Source organism: Corvus kubaryi, unplaced genomic scaffold (genome assembly GCF_017639235.1).
Source record: "Corvus kubaryi isolate FWS band 111438036 unplaced genomic scaffold, C.kubaryi_AGA036_p1.0 37397, whole genome shotgun sequence".
Classification (NCBI taxonomy): Eukaryota; Metazoa; Chordata; class Aves; order Passeriformes; family Corvidae; genus Corvus; species Corvus kubaryi.
This window is the reverse complement of record NW_024581136.1, coordinates 9,763,772-9,780,937: the sequence shown is the minus strand read 5'-3', so window position 1 is coordinate 9,780,937 and position 17,166 is coordinate 9,763,772. Positions and strand designations below refer to the sequence as shown.

Here is a 17,166-nt window from a genome sequence, read left to right as displayed (position 1 = left end):
GGAGAGTGTGATTTCTGTGCATGCTGGACCAGTATGCCCTGGCAGCTTGGGCAGCTCTGTGTATCAGAGCAACAACCAGTGCCTCTGAATTATTTACTCCAACTCACATGAACCCGCATTTCTCCTCCTTTTCTGCCCAGTCACCACGGTGCGTGCTGCTCCACGAGTAAGCTGGAGAGACAGATGACACAGACGATGAAGTCGCACTAGGTGATTATAACAAAATATGACAAGGCACTTATGCAGCTCCATTCAGCAGCATTTCATTTCATTTGAGTTCATTATTGTGTAGCAGAACACCTCTGGAGAGTTTATTTAAAGACGGAGAGGGGAACGGGGCAGGCCAGGTGCAGTGGCAAAAAAGACCAGAGGAAACAGTTAAGACATATTTCTTTCCATATCTCCTGGTGCACTGAGTTTCACATTCTGCCTTCAGAGGGTTTTGATGCTGAAAAAAGCCATGCCTTGGGGAAAGAACAACTCAGGAACTGGTTTTGTGCTACTGACCTGGTAACATAGGCCTTGCTGGACTTAGTCACAATGGGCTGGTGGGATCCAGGACAGCTGGGTTCCATTTCTAGAGTCTCCTTTAACTGGTGCGCTCACGCTCTTTTCTAGAAACTTTCTGTAATGACTTCCCACCATTGTTCCATCCATTTTAATTATTAGCAAAGATGTTAGGGCAACCAGCTCAAGTATTCCACAAGATAACATATGTGCCCACAGCAGTCCAGGGGTTAAGTACAACACTTGTCAATCCCAGTTTTGCCACCACTGATTAACAAAATAATGTAATGAATATAGCACTGTGCACATCAAGCAAGATCAGCCAGAACCATTAGCAAATAGAGGAAACATCTGGGAAAAGCTAAATAAAGGTTGCAGCTTTGATTTTTTTCATTACAGCTCTTTTGCCTGTTAGGACATGTTAAAAAGTGTGGGTCTGGAGGTGGACCAGACAAGCTCTGGAGCCTAAACATCAAAACCACCAGAGACAGTTCTGGTCTCCATCCCTCATGGTGGCAGAAGGCATAAGAGCCCCAGCAGCTGTGGCTGCTACATGACACACAAAGACACAAGGGTGCCTCTATCGTGGCACGAGTCGTGGAGACTGCTCCTGGTCACTGCACAAGTTATGGTGCTGGAAAGGTTATACTTTGCAGTGGCCTCCCTGCAGGAAGGATTATCTTCTTTGTGGTCTTTCAGATCAGACAAGTGGAGTTGTCTCTTTGTGTGTCAGCTGTAGGAAGCTGTCCCCTGGCCTGCCATCACTGGTGTACACAGACCCAGCCTGTACCCTCCAAACACAACCAACAAAATCTGCTCTGAGAGCACAGACTTCAGTCAGGAGCAGACTTACCCTGCAAGGGATGCCGAAGGTTGAAGACTGGTTTGCACAGAAGCACCTTGGCATTTATTGTGTGATCAGCTGCAGCCCGCAAAAGTGGCAATTAATACACTGTGTGCGTAAGCCTTGGCACACAGGAGGAAGGAGGACACAAAAGGTCACCAGCCCTTCATGAAAAATGCCCATTCCTTTCTCTGCACAGTGCTGAACAAATCATAAAACCCTCTCCCATCCTGTCAATGTCATGGTAGGGCGTAAGCAATAGGAGCCCTGGAGAGACAAAGCCATTAATGAGTGAAGTGCCTAACATCCTAGGCCAAAGCTATGATTTGTAGCCACTGAAGTGGACAAAACCAGCTCATCTCTCTACTCTCCACCTCCCCAAAATAAAGCTAAAACAAAGGAGTCAGAGGGGTTGAGAATCAGGGAGAAAAGTGGCTGTTTGGGCTCAATTTTCACTTTGCAATGGAGCTTGCTTGACTTCAGAATCGCGTATCATGTTTTCTCTGTGCCTAGAAAGACCACAGTCACATCTTCCATACTGATATTCCTAACATGCAAAAACTGAGGGAAAGAAAGGGCTGAGTCAGTTTGAAGAGAGCCTGATGCCCCTGATATGCACCCACATCTCTTCCTGGCAAACCAGGCTGTCTGGAGACTGAATGAGAGTGTGTTCCTCTACCACAGAAGGCCAGTAAGATAAAAATAACCCCCAAAAGCCTACATTCAGCCTGAAAGCACAGTGCTGAGCCAGGGACAATGATAATAGGAAAACACAATAGTTCCTCAGAGCAGTCCTAAAATAATCAATTATAAATGGCAAAGGAGGAGGAGAAGGGAGTGTGGGCTATTTTATCACTATTCTAAAAACACTCAGAGGAAATAAATTTGGATTCACTTGACAGACAGTTCTCGAAAGTCTCAATGTTCTAAATATAATGCTGAATGTCCCTAAACCCAAAACATGTCAGCAAGAGTCCCTTGGCCAGGGTGTTCTTTTTCCCACCTCCCCTGGTTTAGCCTTTGCCCCATGATGGTTATTTGCCTTTCTGGAGAGCTTAATCAGGAACTATTAGAGACAGTGCTCTCTAAGCTGTATAATGTTAAAAGTCCATTAGCTCACCCCAAGCAAGGCTGGCAGGAGGGAGATGATGTACTTGCTGAAGTTGAACAAGCTATTTGCATGCTGAATACTTCTAATCACTGAGCAATGCCAGGAGAATGTGAACATTATTACACTCAGCTGCCCAGTGACCTTTCGAACATGCTCACTTTAATACAAGACAAAGTGGCAAAATGCATCCAGCACTGAACCTGCAAAAAGGGACAGATGGGTGTTTTTTAAGCAATTCTAGGCCCCTTTAAAAAATTTATGAGAAATAATCATTAGCAAAGTCTATCTTCCTTTCCCTCTGCCACAGTCACTTGCATTGTGCATGGCCACTTGTATTATGCATGGATTAATAAAATACGATACATGTCTGCTTACTTTTGGCCTGACCACAATCAGCTTTATCCAGCAAAATACACATGCTTTGTTTCAAGCATATTTTCAAGTCTCCCAATGGAATTTATTGTGACTGCCACCTTTCAGTGGCTGTTTCAGCCAATTTGTAGCAGACCCAAGCCTGTCTCACAGCCCTCCATGAGGAGACCAAGGAGGGGAGGGGCACAGAGCTCAGGTGTCCAGCCCAGAGCCACCACTGCTGCCAAAACAATGTTGCTCTCCACTGGAACAAGGCAATCAGGGAAAGTCCAAGAATCTAGATCAAAATTAGTGCTATTTGTCACAATGACAACAGAAAAGACAGACCACTAAAAACCAGCTCTTTCAGAGGCTTTTGAGGACTGGCTTCTACTTTGGGCAGTGCATGGTTAAAGTCCTGCTGGTATTTTGCTGCAAAGAGTGACTCTGATGCTCAGTTGTAGTTTTCTGGTTAGAGCACCAACACTTCTCCAGGCTAAAGCATTGGAATATGTGCAGAAACCAATTTATCACAGCCAGACAAGAGTGACTGAGGTTTCACATAACATGCCTGAAGGAGCAGAGACTGCAGGCTTACACAAAGCTCTTGGTCTCTTGTTCCCTTCTGCCTTAAAATGAGTTCTCCCAACACAGCACGGAGTAACCCCCCCACTAGCTGGTGGTTTTGTCACCTCTGCAGCAGTTCAGGTGTCCCTCTGAAGAAGTGACAGCTTTTTCAGCATCTCCCAGAACTTACAATAACTGGAAGTCAAATTAGCTGCTTCTCCCATTGTCCTACTGGCCAGAAACCCTATGGAAAGAGCAAAGGCAAAAGCATGTTCCAAGAGTAGGACCAGAGCCAGGATGCCCAAGGAATACCACACCGAGGAGAAGTGGAGCATCTGAAGGGCACTTTTTCTTCCTCCCCACCATTCAAATGCCTCAAAGCCAGACCCTCTTGGCTGGGACTCCCTCCCTTTTAACCCTGTAGGAGTCAGTAACTCACAGACTCACAAAGGAGACCTCTTACATGCCACCAACCCCTCACAAACTGTCCCAGTCCTTTTGCAACATCACTCAGGACAGGGAGAAGCCAGCAGAAAGGTGGCTAATGGGCAAAAGGAAAAGAAAAAAAGAAATCTTATCTGCCACAGTAGTGGGTGCAGAACTGAAGCTCCCATGGAGATACTGGCTCACAGCACTGTCTTGTCTCGACATCAGCAGGAAGATGCCTACACTGCTAGTTTAAAGCAAATTCCCTCTTATTCCAGTGTTTGTCAGATTGGCCAAGTCTCTAACCCCATGGGGCTGAGTGCTCTAGAATGCTTGTGTGAATGACTTAAGAACTCTCTCATAGGAAAAGCACCATGGTTCCCTTGAAACTTGCAGAGAGAAGTAAAGAGTAAAAGGTCATTGGTATCTAAACCCACTGACTACTTTGAAATCCCACATAGAGACCTCTGCACTTCACAAGTCTGTGCCAGCATATACTCAAAGGCAATAGGGGACAATAGAAGAGGAAGAAAATAGTCTTTTGTGTTCTCAGATATACAGAATACTTGTCAATTCTCTGGGCTGGCAGCCTGCTTCATTAACTATAGTACGTGGAGAGGAGCAAATACCAGACAGATACAAACCTACTGCAGATTAGGATTCTGTCTCCCTGGAAGAGAGATGATCCAGGTAGAAGATACAACATTCTCACAAACCTACCTGGAAAACTGCTTTTCAGTCCAGTAAAAAGTCAAGCCTCCATTCCCCCCCCCCCCAAAAAAAAACAACCCAACACACAGAATGCAGGAAGAACAAGTACTTTTCAAAATGTTTTTTAATTAAAACCAAAAAAAGGAGCACACACCAGAGTTTGACATGGGCTAGTCAAACTGCTGGTCAGCAGGATGTTGAACTGGCATGAGGAAGGCTGTGTTTCTGCATATCTCAGGAGCACTGACACAGACAATGGGACTCCTGGGAGAGTACTCTGCCTGCCAGGCTGCTGCTGCTTTGTGCTGAGCAGATTTCTGATGTGGTGATGGGAAACTTCATCCTGCAGCCCAGACTCTTCTTTCAATAAACAGAAGTCCCAGAGACTGGGGAAGAAACCATTTCAACAAATCTGCATTTTCCAAGCATTTCTGGAGAGGATTCCCTGTTGTTTCTCCTGCCTCCCCAGGCAGGTTACACAGGTTTATATGGAGACTCATCTTTGGCAATAGCCACACAGGTAGGACCCGGTTCTGCTTCTGCTGAAGTCAATCCATCTCCTTCCCCAGACCAAACTGCAGCTGCACCAGGGCTCATGATCACGAGCCAGTTGTGCTTTAAGGTTAAATCCTTGTCCACTCCATCAGGCCAGCAACTTCTGAGAGCTTCTTGTAAGTGTGTACCAGTAAATTCAGGTAAATGTGAACATCTTGGCTATAGCAATGGGGTGTAAGTTATTTTCAGTTATGCCCAAGAGATGGAGGAGCTAAAGTTTTGTTTTAAGACATGACTTGGGCACTAGATCAGGTATTGAAACCTCCCTGCCATCTAATAAAGCAGTTGCCAAAGCTGTTGGTGTGCTGCTCCACCAGCCTGGTTTCTTTACCAGAAAGGCTGGGCTGAAAAAGTGACACATTTTTCATACACAATTTTTATCAGTTAGAATTTACTAGATATGCACCTCATTTGTCTGTCAAATATTTAAAAAATACTTCAACCTGCTCTAATAATCACATTTTAACACATGCATCAAGTTTGGATCAGAACAGCGTCTCTGGGATAATCAGTAAGCCCAAATTGCTGATTTAAGGCCTAAATATCAGTCACTGGCCAGCCAGCCACAATAAGTCACTCTATCCTTGAACTCTTAGAATTATTTTTGGCTCAGACTAACCCTTGTTACCATACATCTTATCCTACACACAGAAGAAGTGTATGTGTTTTTCAAGGCTACTGTTGCACCACAAGTTTACATACAAACACAACTTTTGCAAACATGAGACCAGAGTAAGATCTCCCATATCCCAGGGTGAGTCAGAAAGTTCTCAGGAGTCCAGGGAATGGTAACTGCCAGAAAGGATCAGGCCTAATACATGCATTAGAGAAGCAAGGTAGCTCCTTTGCTCGAGGTCTGGCTGATTCACTTTGCACATACCACTGCTTTAGCATTACATCCTTATCTAATGGTAAACCTGTTTCAACAACATGCAATACATATTAATGCAATATGCACTGCAACACACAATACGCATCCAAAGAAATATGCCAATGCAAAACTCTGACTGCTCACACATAGCCGGGCTAACAAGGAAGAGTCTTTTACAAAAGACAATCAAGAAATCACCTGAAACCATGAGACCTGAGGGGTCTCAAGCAATCAGCAATATTGAGACCTAATAACAGATGCTAATTCATGAAAGAAACACAAACAGTGGGACTGAGGTAATGGCAGAGATTTCATTAGTGCAATTACATTTAAAATGGTATGTTCTTTAATAGAATTTAAATAAGGCTTTGAATAATTACACACACTAAAACTAACATTCCATAACCTTATTCCGCATGGAAAAGCAGCAGAAACAACCCTCTGGACTGTACAAGGTCCAATTAATGAACAATTACATTCAAAAAGTAGATCAAAACAGAAACAACTCTTTCCCCAAAAAGCTGCATCATCATCTTTAAAGTCAGCTCTCTCCCCTAGTATCAGAAATGTGAAGAACAGATGAACTGGGGTTCAGCCCAGTAGATTTGGCCTTGCCAAATTACCAGTAGTGCTTTCCAACCCAGTCTCTCCTCATTTCTTTAGGGTGATGGAAGCTCATGGAAAAAGAAGTGAATTTCTGAAGCAACGGAAGGTGAGTTGTCCTTTCTCCAGGCCCAACAATGTACATGAATTATGGAAGTTTGGAAAAAACCCCTACATTACACTGTGGCTTGTGTTTATGATGCATGTCCTCCTTTAGAAACTACTCACAGACAATGGGGCAGGGTAGGTGAAAAAAATCAAAGCAGCATATGAAATAGTAATATACTGTTTCAAAATCTGCACTGTCCTGCAGAACCAGGATTTATAATTTATTCAGATTGTTCTCAATCGATCAAATCTACGTTGGATATGTAAAAACCAAGAGACTAAGTCATCAAGGAAAATCAAATGAAAAAACCTGCACACTGCAAGAGTTTTTAAAAACAAAACAAATAAAAATCCCAAGAAACATTGACGAAAGCTCAGAAAAATTTATCGTCAATTCTGAAGTGGGGCCTTGTGACATCATCTGGATTAATGAAGACAGAGATGGACTTCCCAGGGTTCTCAGTCACTAGCTGTTGCAACTTTTTGGCTAATCGGTCATCAGGCTGGTTGGGGTCCCCTCCATCTGACTGTGGGGAGGGGATGCTGGTGGTGCTGCCCCGCCGCTGGAGCTCCAGGGTGAGCCTGTTGGCTGCTTTGACGTGTTCGATGGCAGTTCGGAGGTGCTCGGCAGGGTCGGAGCGCACCGAGGACAGCTTCCGCGCGTGGAGCATGACGGTGTCTTCGGAGAGGTGCTCCAGCATATTGCACTGCGGGATGAAGTAGTTAGGGCACATCTTGTTGACCAAGCAGTGCTGGAGATCATCAATGAGACCCAGGAGGAAATGGGCTGCATAATCCTCCTGGGCCAGGTAGCTGGCTGGCAGCCTGTCACAAGCCCACAGCATCATGCTCCGCAGGTGATATGGACTAATGGCTTTGGGGCGGGACAGCAGTTTGATGATGATGGCTTTGCAGGCCTGGTAGGCTTGCATGAGGCTGCTGGAGATGCACTTTTTCAGCTGCACTTCACTCCTGGCAAATGACAGCCTCCATTCATTGTCCTTCTTCCCCTTGTAGGAACATGCAGGCACTAAGTAAAACCCACTTATGACTTCCTCCTCTGTGATCTTCCCATCCCAGAAGTGGTTCTCCATCAGCCAGCTCTGTGCCACAGCTGGCCAGCCTTTGAAGGACACCACAGGGACAATGTCATACAGCATGCGGCTGCTGCCCACTCCCAAAATGATGGATATGATAGTCCCGTTCTTTTCTACCTTCTCCACCTTTGGCATCCCTCGTTGGGGCTTCTTCTGGATCTCAGAGAGGACAATGCTAATGGATTCATAGAACCAGTCTGCAACTTTTGTTGGGGAGAAGAAGTAATTGGTAGCTCCATTGATATGGTCCACGATTGTGCAGCAGTCCTTCCATTTGCTGATGGTTCCTTCATCGAACAGGCGCAGGCTCAGCCAGGAGTGGCACAGGGCCGAGTGGCGCATGTCCAGCGTGACTGGTTGGTTGCGGTCATGCAGCTTCAGCGCAGGCACCAGCAGGGTGAAGTCCATGTCATAGTCTGTGCCCCGGGCATAAACATTCAGCTCATCAAGGTCAATGTCCACCACACCTTCCCGCACGCCTCCTGACAGCAGCAGATACTCGTTGGCTACAGGCAGCTTCTGGTCAAGTTTCTGAACCATGCCTGAAAAAGACAGAAAGAGAAGTCCTTTCATAAAAGGCAAAAAATTTCAGGATTCAGGACTTAACCAGGATTAAAATCCATTCCATATCAAGCAGGAAAAAAAAGCAACCAGAGGTATCTATCACTTTTGGTGTGGCAAAAATATGCATCAGGCCCAGCACTCAGACAACCTTTGATCTCACCTGACTCAGGGCATAGCCTTCCCTGGCATTCCTGGGAATGTATGAAGGCCATCCTAAACATCACACTGCGAGCAATGGAAAAAAACAGAAGCCTCTGGTGAGACACAGCAAAGCTACTTCCAGGACTAAATTTAGCTTTTTAAACACCTTCTAAGCCAGTGTTTCACCATATTGACATTCATTTCCATGGTATCCAAATGTTTCACCAACACTCCAGAGAAAAGAGAATATTAATTGACTCACTATTCTTACTTTCTCTCTGGTATAGATAAAAGCTGGACCAGCATCAGGGAGTTGGTTTGTACATGAGTGAATGAATAGGTACAAATGTTAGTTCAAGCAAGTCTAATATTACAATCTGCTTTACATTTACTGATGAACAAGGCAACGTGAACAAAGGAAATGCATCCTTCTCTTATGGGTGAATGGAGCAGGTTAAAAGATCAGGCAATTAGAGAAGCCAGCTCTGAAATTGGTTCTTCAAGCTGCAATGACATAAAATGTCTGATCAGCTCCCCAGAACACAGACATGAAGACAGATTTTTATTTTCAGCACCAAAACCAGACACTTCCCTTCACCCTGCAATGCCTGTACCAGTTGCACAAAGCCAGCTTTTCACTGGGTATTCTATATATACACCACACTATACTGTGTCCATTGAACACGAGCAGCAGACTGAGAAGAGACACTACACAGGAGCTGAGATATTAGCACCTCATTCAGTGTTCAAATTAGGCTTAAAATTGAGCTCTGCACTTCAACTGCTCTGTAGTCTGCTCCTGCTTTCTGGACTGTTTCACTGCTGGCGTTTCTCTTGTGGTTCAACGCTTTTGGTTGCTTCCCAGCCTCAATTCAGCCACCACACCTCAGCCATGAGGGAACAAAGGCCAGTGGCTCTGAATGGAGATGCTGAAGCTGTTATAAGCACTGCAAAAGGTATAGATAGATACTTATTCCTTACAAGCACAAATGCACTAGTTTCTGCTGGCATGCATTACTGACTCCAGCTTCTGAAAGGCGATATGGTTTGTTTATATCAAGAATGGTCAAATGGACAACTTCCACTAAAAGGAAGCCAGTCTTAGAGAGACAGCAGTGGGAATAACTAGCCAGAGGCATAACAGAGTGAGCCAGAAAGCTGCCAGTCACTCTGTCAGCCCAGAAATCACAGGCAGACACATTAGGAATGTTTTTTACTGAGACACAAATGATCAGCACTACAGTCTGAGCACCCATTCTGTCATAGTCCCAGTGACTGCAGAGAGTTTCCTGTGGTAAAGCATCCCTGTAGGATCACAGACACTGTCTGTACTGAGTGGGTCATCCTAGCAGAGAGGAGCAGCAGCATCCCAAGGCACTGATGGCTGCACTAGGCTGAGTAGCAGAGAGACTCACCTGTTCTTTCCTGCATGCTAGGATAGCAACAAGGAAATGCTATCTGTATACATATAGGTAAGCCATGACCAGAGCAAAATCTAAAGCTCTGTGGACACTCATTCCTTGGAAAAGCCAAGGAGACTATAGGAAGAGACCTCTGTGTGAAGCAGAACGCATCTTGGGACAATATTCAGTGTAACTGAAACCCTGCCATGTGAAATTCCTTGTTAAATACACTTTACCTGTTTCATTCCTTCCAAGAGCACTGGACCCAGTCCATTTTGCTGCACTGAGCTGGGATGATTTTCCTGCCAGCCAGGCAAGGACATAACCCCTTCCATTTCATGCAGCTCCAGGGGCTGCAATAGAAGGAAATAGCTCTCAAGGAGTGCTAAGAAACTCTTCCTGCTAAATCCTGAGTTAATCCCATTCTGCGATCTTGCCACACGTTGCCCTGTTCATCCTCAAAGGGTAATAACTAAGAAAAGCTTCTGTCAACCTCAAAAACATTTTCTGAGGCTTAGATACACAGTGAGCTATGTTACCCTGATCTGTGGAACGGCAAAGTCTTGCACAGGCTTCTCTATCCCAGAGGCCAAATAAGTAGCAGTCACTCCTTTGCTGTACCCAGAAGGGGTTTTCTAATGGGTACCTAAATTGACGTGACTTCTGCAGACAGTACTGACACACTGCCTCTGAATCCTCTCCTTGAACCAGTGCAAGCAGCCTCAGTGCTTTACACCTCTGTTGTAAGTTACGAGTCCAATACCCATGAAGTAGAGTCTGGATCAATCACATCATAGGGACAGGGAGCAATTCTTTCTTTTTCCCCAAAGATTAAAGTACTACTGGCCCTAACTGTGGGGCAGCACAGCTATTCACGATATGAAGGGTTCTGATGGCCCATCCTGCCTCTACACTCACACAAAATTTCCCACTCAGAACTGTGATCTGCAGATGTTCCTGAGATAGGCACACAGAATGTAACTATCCTACAGAAGAAAATGCTTGAACCTACAGGATTCAATAAAGGATGCATTTTTTCTAAGTGTTTTAAAACTTGAAGGATGAAAAATGCTCTGTGGCGTGCCCTTTGCACCAAACTTCTATCCCAGAGCCTTTGACTAAAAAGGAAAATCACGATTTTTCTAAAAGGTAGAGGTTCTCCACTATGGAATCTGCTGTTGGATGAGTTGCTCTCCTTCTCCTGAAGAGATTCTTTGTCCTTAAGTGGGAGTAACAGACTTGATAGTCTAACCCCATTCAACCAACAGCAAGTGGGACTCAAGCCCTGCCTTCTGTACACCGTCAATGAGTCATTTGATTTTCCCTCTCCAGAGCTCTAGAGTGACCAGCAGACAGGAAATATTGAAAAATAGTAAGGAAATGGTTACAGGAAATGATCTAATATATCATCAATATCTCTCTACCTGGCTGGCTGCAGTTTAAATTCAAACCCTTGAGCTCTGCTTGGCACAGAATTTCCCCTTCAAGTCCTAAACCAGCAACATCTGCAGCTCTGCCACAGAACAAGAGAAGGAATTTTTGCTAACGATCACAGCAGCATTGCTGATCCAACTGAAGTGGTGGAGCAGGGAGTTGAGATAAGGTCCCCTTGAGGAAAGTATATTTAGAATAGGCATAGAGCGTTCTATAAATAGTTTAGCTAGCCAAATTCAGGATTACCTAAGGCTTTAGGGGTTTGCAGTCTCTTCAAACTGCCCCCCTTACTCATAAATCTATTTAACATGTGAAGGGATTTCAAGGAATCCCGTCAGCCAACACTGTGTGGCACACACTACCCTGTCACAAAGCTTTCATCCCAAGTTTCTACAGCCCATGAATGTACAACAGAAGTAGGCATTCCAGTTCAGCAAGCATGTAAGTGCAAATACAAAGAAGAAAAACACCAAGACTGGTACTCAACCCAAGTACTTAATAGAACCAGTGGGCTATTTGAGCTCTGTTCATCTCAGTCCCAGGAACACCTGGGAGGAGGAGGCAATAGGGGTTACAGAAAACCTAATGAAATTTATAGAAGCCCTGTGGAGTTGTCTGTAAAGACCGAACCAGAATTTGTAGGGTCAAACACACAAAAAAATTATTTTAGCTGTAGGACCAGCTCTCGTGGCATCAAAGAGGGTTCACTGATACTTAAGAAGCCTCTTGCTGTTACTGGGCAAACCACATAACTTGCAGTAGTACTTTGTGTGACACTGAAAAGGTTATTTGGCAAAGCTAAGTGAGAGATTGGTGTACAGTTACCACTTCTTTCTAAAGCACCTTAAAGGAGTTCTGTTTTCCTAGACATGTAACTAGTTTAAGATCTTCCCAAGCTATTAAATTTGGCATCCTAACAGGTAAGTATGCTTGCAAGCATGAGAAAGGCAAGAATGTGAGAATCAGGAGCACCACCTGTAGGCCAGGCTTGCTGGTTGGTTTACTAAACACGAATTCATACTAACACAGGTGAGCAAGTGAGTTCTACCAACAGAACTTCATTCCTTTGTTGTTTCTTCAGTGTCAGGAAAAAAGGATTTATTTCTACTTCAAGCACTAAGACACAAAGAGAATAAAAACAGAGAAAAGAGATTTTACTTTATATAACAACTACATTTGGGACACATCCTTGAATGAACTGTGACTCTGATGCAGATGACCAGAGACTATTCTTTCCATTAAAAAAAATGAAAAAAAGGCAACGCAAAGATGCTCTCCACCCATTACAGAATTTCAGATGAACTGATTTCATGACCATTGTAGTATGTGCTGGGATCCGCTGCTGTTTCATGACTAGCTTTGTGTAAATAAGGAGGAACACAAAGATTTGTCTTTGAAGAAACTGATCACAAGAAAAATATGACATAAAAACTTATTTCTAACATAAGTATTTCCTAATTTTGGGTTCCTTCTTGAAGCCTTTCTTCCTGATGCCTTAGATGTGCAACCATTGCCACCAAAAGAAAACACAGGAAAAACAAGATGCTGTTCTGTTAGTCTAACTTGGTCTCATCAAACTGAATGGGGTGATGTTCAGGGCAGTCACTGAATTCAGAGAGACTTCTGCTGCATGGGAACTAGAGAGAGGTCAAAGGAGCAATGGGTGCTCAGAAAGGTTCCACAAAGGAGAATCGGCAGAACCTTGCACACAGAAGAAGCCTTTCACAGGAATTCTTCCGGGAGCCAAGCCAGACCCAGGCACTAACTGGTGTATGCCCCCCTCGAGTTCCCTGGCAGTCTAGGGAAAAGATATATAGAAAGGATCTTCCTTGTATTTGTTATCTGTTATACAGGGAAAGCTAAGGATCATTCATACATCCACTGCTTCCCTCTTTTCTACTGCTTAATCCTTCCATAGGAGCCAGCATAGTCAGGACCAGTCATACTCTTGATTTTTCCTCTTAGGTTCATCCTATTTGATGCATAACCTTGAAAATGCCTTTTTTCTACATGAAAACATTACCATCCTTTAAGTCCCAAGACCTAAGGAAGTCTGACCTCCTGGATGATCAGAAAGTGGCTGGAATTGCTCAGACAGCAATAACCACACAATGGATGCTATTAGCAGACAACTAATTTGTAAGCTCAGGATGTCTCATGCTGGCCGGGCAATTCTTACCCTTGACTGCTATAAGAAATACACGAAACCCCAGGCTAGTCAAAAATACAAAGATCTTTTATCATTTTTTGTAAAGACACTAGACAGGGACTGTGAGGTTCCTTGACAATTCTGCTGCAAACAGCAGATCCTGCAGTATAGGAATGCTGCTCAAAGGAAAGATTTCTGCAGAGGTCTCCCAGCTATGCCTGAGCAATGTGTGTTGAATTTCAGAAGCTTCTTTAAGACAGGATGGGAGGCCGCTCTGATGCAGCTGGACTGCACAGATTCTTCTGTTTCCCTTGGTAATTGCAAATCTATTTATGAGCAGCACAAGTTTTTGTTACGCAGGGAACTGGAAGAGTCAGCTCTTTAGAGGAGTCTTTAGTTACAAAGCACATTTTGAGAGGACTGTTGGCGGAAGCAGGCAGCGGGTGGGAGAAGAGTGGGGAGACTGAACCATGTGATACCAGTTTAGTCAAATATGGGATGTGAGCGAAGGAAGCTGCTCCTTGCAGACTGATACACCAGTGTCCTACTGATTCTGCTCCTTTTAGAAATCTTGTGACATGGTGACAGAACACACTGCAGGGAGACAGCACCCCCTCGTAAAAGAAATCAGCTTCTTTCTCCAAAGTCTTCTTTAAAAACAATCTTAAAAGTAGTGTCCCAGTTTTTTTCCAGTTTTCATGTGTCCTGGTGGAAGCCACCCACCTCGCTGAAATCCTGTTTGGCAATGGAAAGGGGTGTTTCATGGTGCAAGCAGGGAAAAAAAAAAAAAAAGGAAAGAAAGAAAGAACCCAGATTCAAAGGGTGAGCCTGTACAGTGAAGACTGGTGCTGTCACAAACACCTACATCCACTCTGGCACCAAGACCAGCAGCAGTGTTCCTGTAGTGACCTGCTTGGCTAAACCAGTCAGGTCTCAGAGACCACAACAGCAGGACCAGATTGTTGCCAGAGCTGGAACCAGCATGTTCAGAGGGAGCCCCTGCACTGCTGTGCACCTCTGCTCTGGGCAGGAAGAGTTTGAGAGTCAGTTCCAAACTGATGCTGGGTTTCCAGCCTGCAAGTCTGCTTATCCAAGAGTCTTATCTCCAGAGTCATATTAGCCAAACTAAGATAGGAATGATGAAAGCTGAAAGCGTACATGGAATATGAAGTGCAAGTCAAAGAGGTGCTCTAGGGTCTGAAAAATGTGGGTGATGAGGTCTGAGAGCAGCTGACAGGCAGAACAGAAGGAAGAGGGGACAGAGAGGATAGTTATAAGAACAACTTGCTGTTACACCCCAGTTAACACTGCACACTGTGTCCATACAGTGTCCATATTTTCAAATGTGCATAAGACATAAAATTTCCTTTGGAAATGGCAGAAGATGCCATCTATCCTGGAACGGCAATCCCAGAGAAAAAAAAAATGCCAGGGGACAGATTGTTTTAATAGTTCCACCCTCTGGGACTGAGAGTGCACATTTGGCAAGGGCTACACAGGGTCTAGATGGGCCATTTCTGCTCACACCCCTACAGAGCACTGCTAAGTATTCAGCAAGATGTTTCACTGGGGGAGACTCACCAGGATTCCTCTCTTGGATCTGCTTACAAGGTAACAGCAGTGGGCACAAACCAGGTTGAGCATCTTGAGTGCAAACATGCAGCTTGCAGGAGAGGCTGTTCTGCTCTTGTTTTTCCTAGTCCCTTCACTGTTAGTGAGATCTTTACAGGAGCACAACAACCTCAGTGTGGTACATAACATGTCCATCTACTGTAGCATCCTGGCTCAGGCAATTGCTGCTGAGTGCTTTCAGGGGAAGAACATTAAGAGCGAGGAAAGTGCAGCATAATAACTTTCCCTCTGCAATCGTCAAGCATTCTCTGTCTTTGCTATTTCCCAAACCAGAGGTAGTATTTGCAGCTTTGTCTTTAATAACACTGTCAGACTTACCTGCTTGGAATGCCTCTCACTGCTTTGTAAATCAGTTACATTTTTGCTATAGTCAGTGCCTGGCAGCACCGTGCTTCACAAAGCACATGAGTCAAAAGAATTTCCTTTTGCTGGCTTGCTAGGAAATAAATTCACCTAACCATGGCACCTTCCAGAGATCACTGAAGATCTCACACAGCTTCATCAGTCATCTTTTTTCCATGTTGAAAAGGTCAACTTACTTAAACTTTGTTTAGCCAACTGTCCTGATCTGCAATTGTGTGGGCCCTGGTATTGCTACACTCTTAAGTGAAATGAGATGGTCAACTCTGCATGACACATGGAAAGGTGACTTCTGGGTGAGTGCCTTCACGGTCCTCTGGGAAATACCTCAGCAGTCTTGCTTGATAAATTAGCCTCACTCCACTGCAGGTTTGCCCAATGTAATGGAGTCCTCCTCCCCAAAACTCAATTTCACCTTCAGGATGTTCCCCTTGCAAAAGCCAACACCAATCCCATCACTTTACAAGAGGTGTTGCTGACACTGGAAAAGAACTGTGGAAGTAGGACAGGGTAAGGTTTTGGAGACTGCACAGGAGAACAAGGTCCCCAGAACAAAGTCCCCTCAGTCAAGCTCTCATCCCAATCTGACGAGTCAGCACCAGGTGCCTCTCACAGAAAACATGTGGCAGCTCTCCACTGATGAGCAAAGCCATTCCCTTCCAGACCTGGGAACACATTCTCCTCTCATTCCAGTCAGCCACAGGGGCATGAGTAGATATCAGGCAGAACTTGACTCCAGGGCTATAAAAGCACTTTGGGCTCCTCCGGGATCGTTTTGTGTTCTCAGTTACTGTCTGGTATCTTTTGCCCATCCTGAAAGGGTTAAATTGCTACACCACTTTATGTTCTGGTGCCAGTTCGCTGTGCACAGAGGAATGTCACCACACCCTCACATCCTCTAAATAACATAAAAGCCTCCACTGTAAATGCACTTTGAGCTGTTCTACCAAGCCTCCTGCTTACAGTAATCCAACACACCAGAAATTCCCTCCCCAGCTGCTAAATTACCAGCTTGCTTTTTGTCCCTTTAGAAGTTGTTTTCTACAAAGGTAAATCACAGCCAAGAGCAAATCACAGCACTATTCCTTATGAACTGGGCCACAGCTAACACTGCCCATCCTCAAGGCCCGCCTGTTCTGTAATAACAGCTCTACCTTGCTGCAGAGCAGCAGGAGATTGGTCCTTGACTCAACAATTCTTCACTAAATCATCCAGAAAAATTAAACTTACATGTGGAGTACACATGGTGACTAACAGCCACCAGGGAGCTGATGAATAACCACAGCTGTAATTCATGTCCTTGATTTTCCCTTAAAATCCACCAAACTTGGCTCCTGGGGTCAATGACATGATCAGAATGGCATCCCTTTCAATTGCTTTCATTCTCTTCATCTACCAATGACTAAATCTATTTAGGTTTATACAATGGGACATGTCAGAAAAAGAAGGAATGAAAGATGATTCCAGGAAACTAGCCAAGCACCAAAAGAGGGCTGGAAATCCTGAGTTCTGAGTACAGAAGGAAAGCAGGTATCTTCAGAAGCTTTTCTGAGGCATTTAGTGGAGAAAATTACATGAACTGAATCTTCTCTCCAGGCTTTAGAATTCACTGGACTCCATCCATACAGACCTAATCTGGACCCTTTGACAACTCCTGTATCCAAACACTGGGAGAAGCCAAGACAGATAGGCCAAATACAGCTGAGAGAACCAATGCCAGAAGCACAGTATA

At 44.6% G+C, this 17,166-nt stretch overlaps 1 protein-coding gene across 2 annotated transcripts in view; it reads right to left on the bottom strand.

Moving 5' to 3' along the window:
* Positions 1–4,623: 4,623 nt before the first annotated feature.
* The window catches only part of MB21D2 (Mab-21 domain containing 2), a 59,530-nt gene continuing 46,987 nt past the window's right edge, over positions 4,624–17,166 (bottom strand). For both annotated transcript variants that reach the window (XM_042042259.1, XM_042042260.1), the window contains one exon: positions 4,624–8,293. In XM_042042259.1, coding sequence (XP_041898193.1) covers positions 7,029–8,293 — 1,265 coding nt within the window. In that variant the 3' untranslated portion in view covers positions 4,624–7,028. The remainder of the gene's footprint in view (positions 8,294–17,166) is intronic.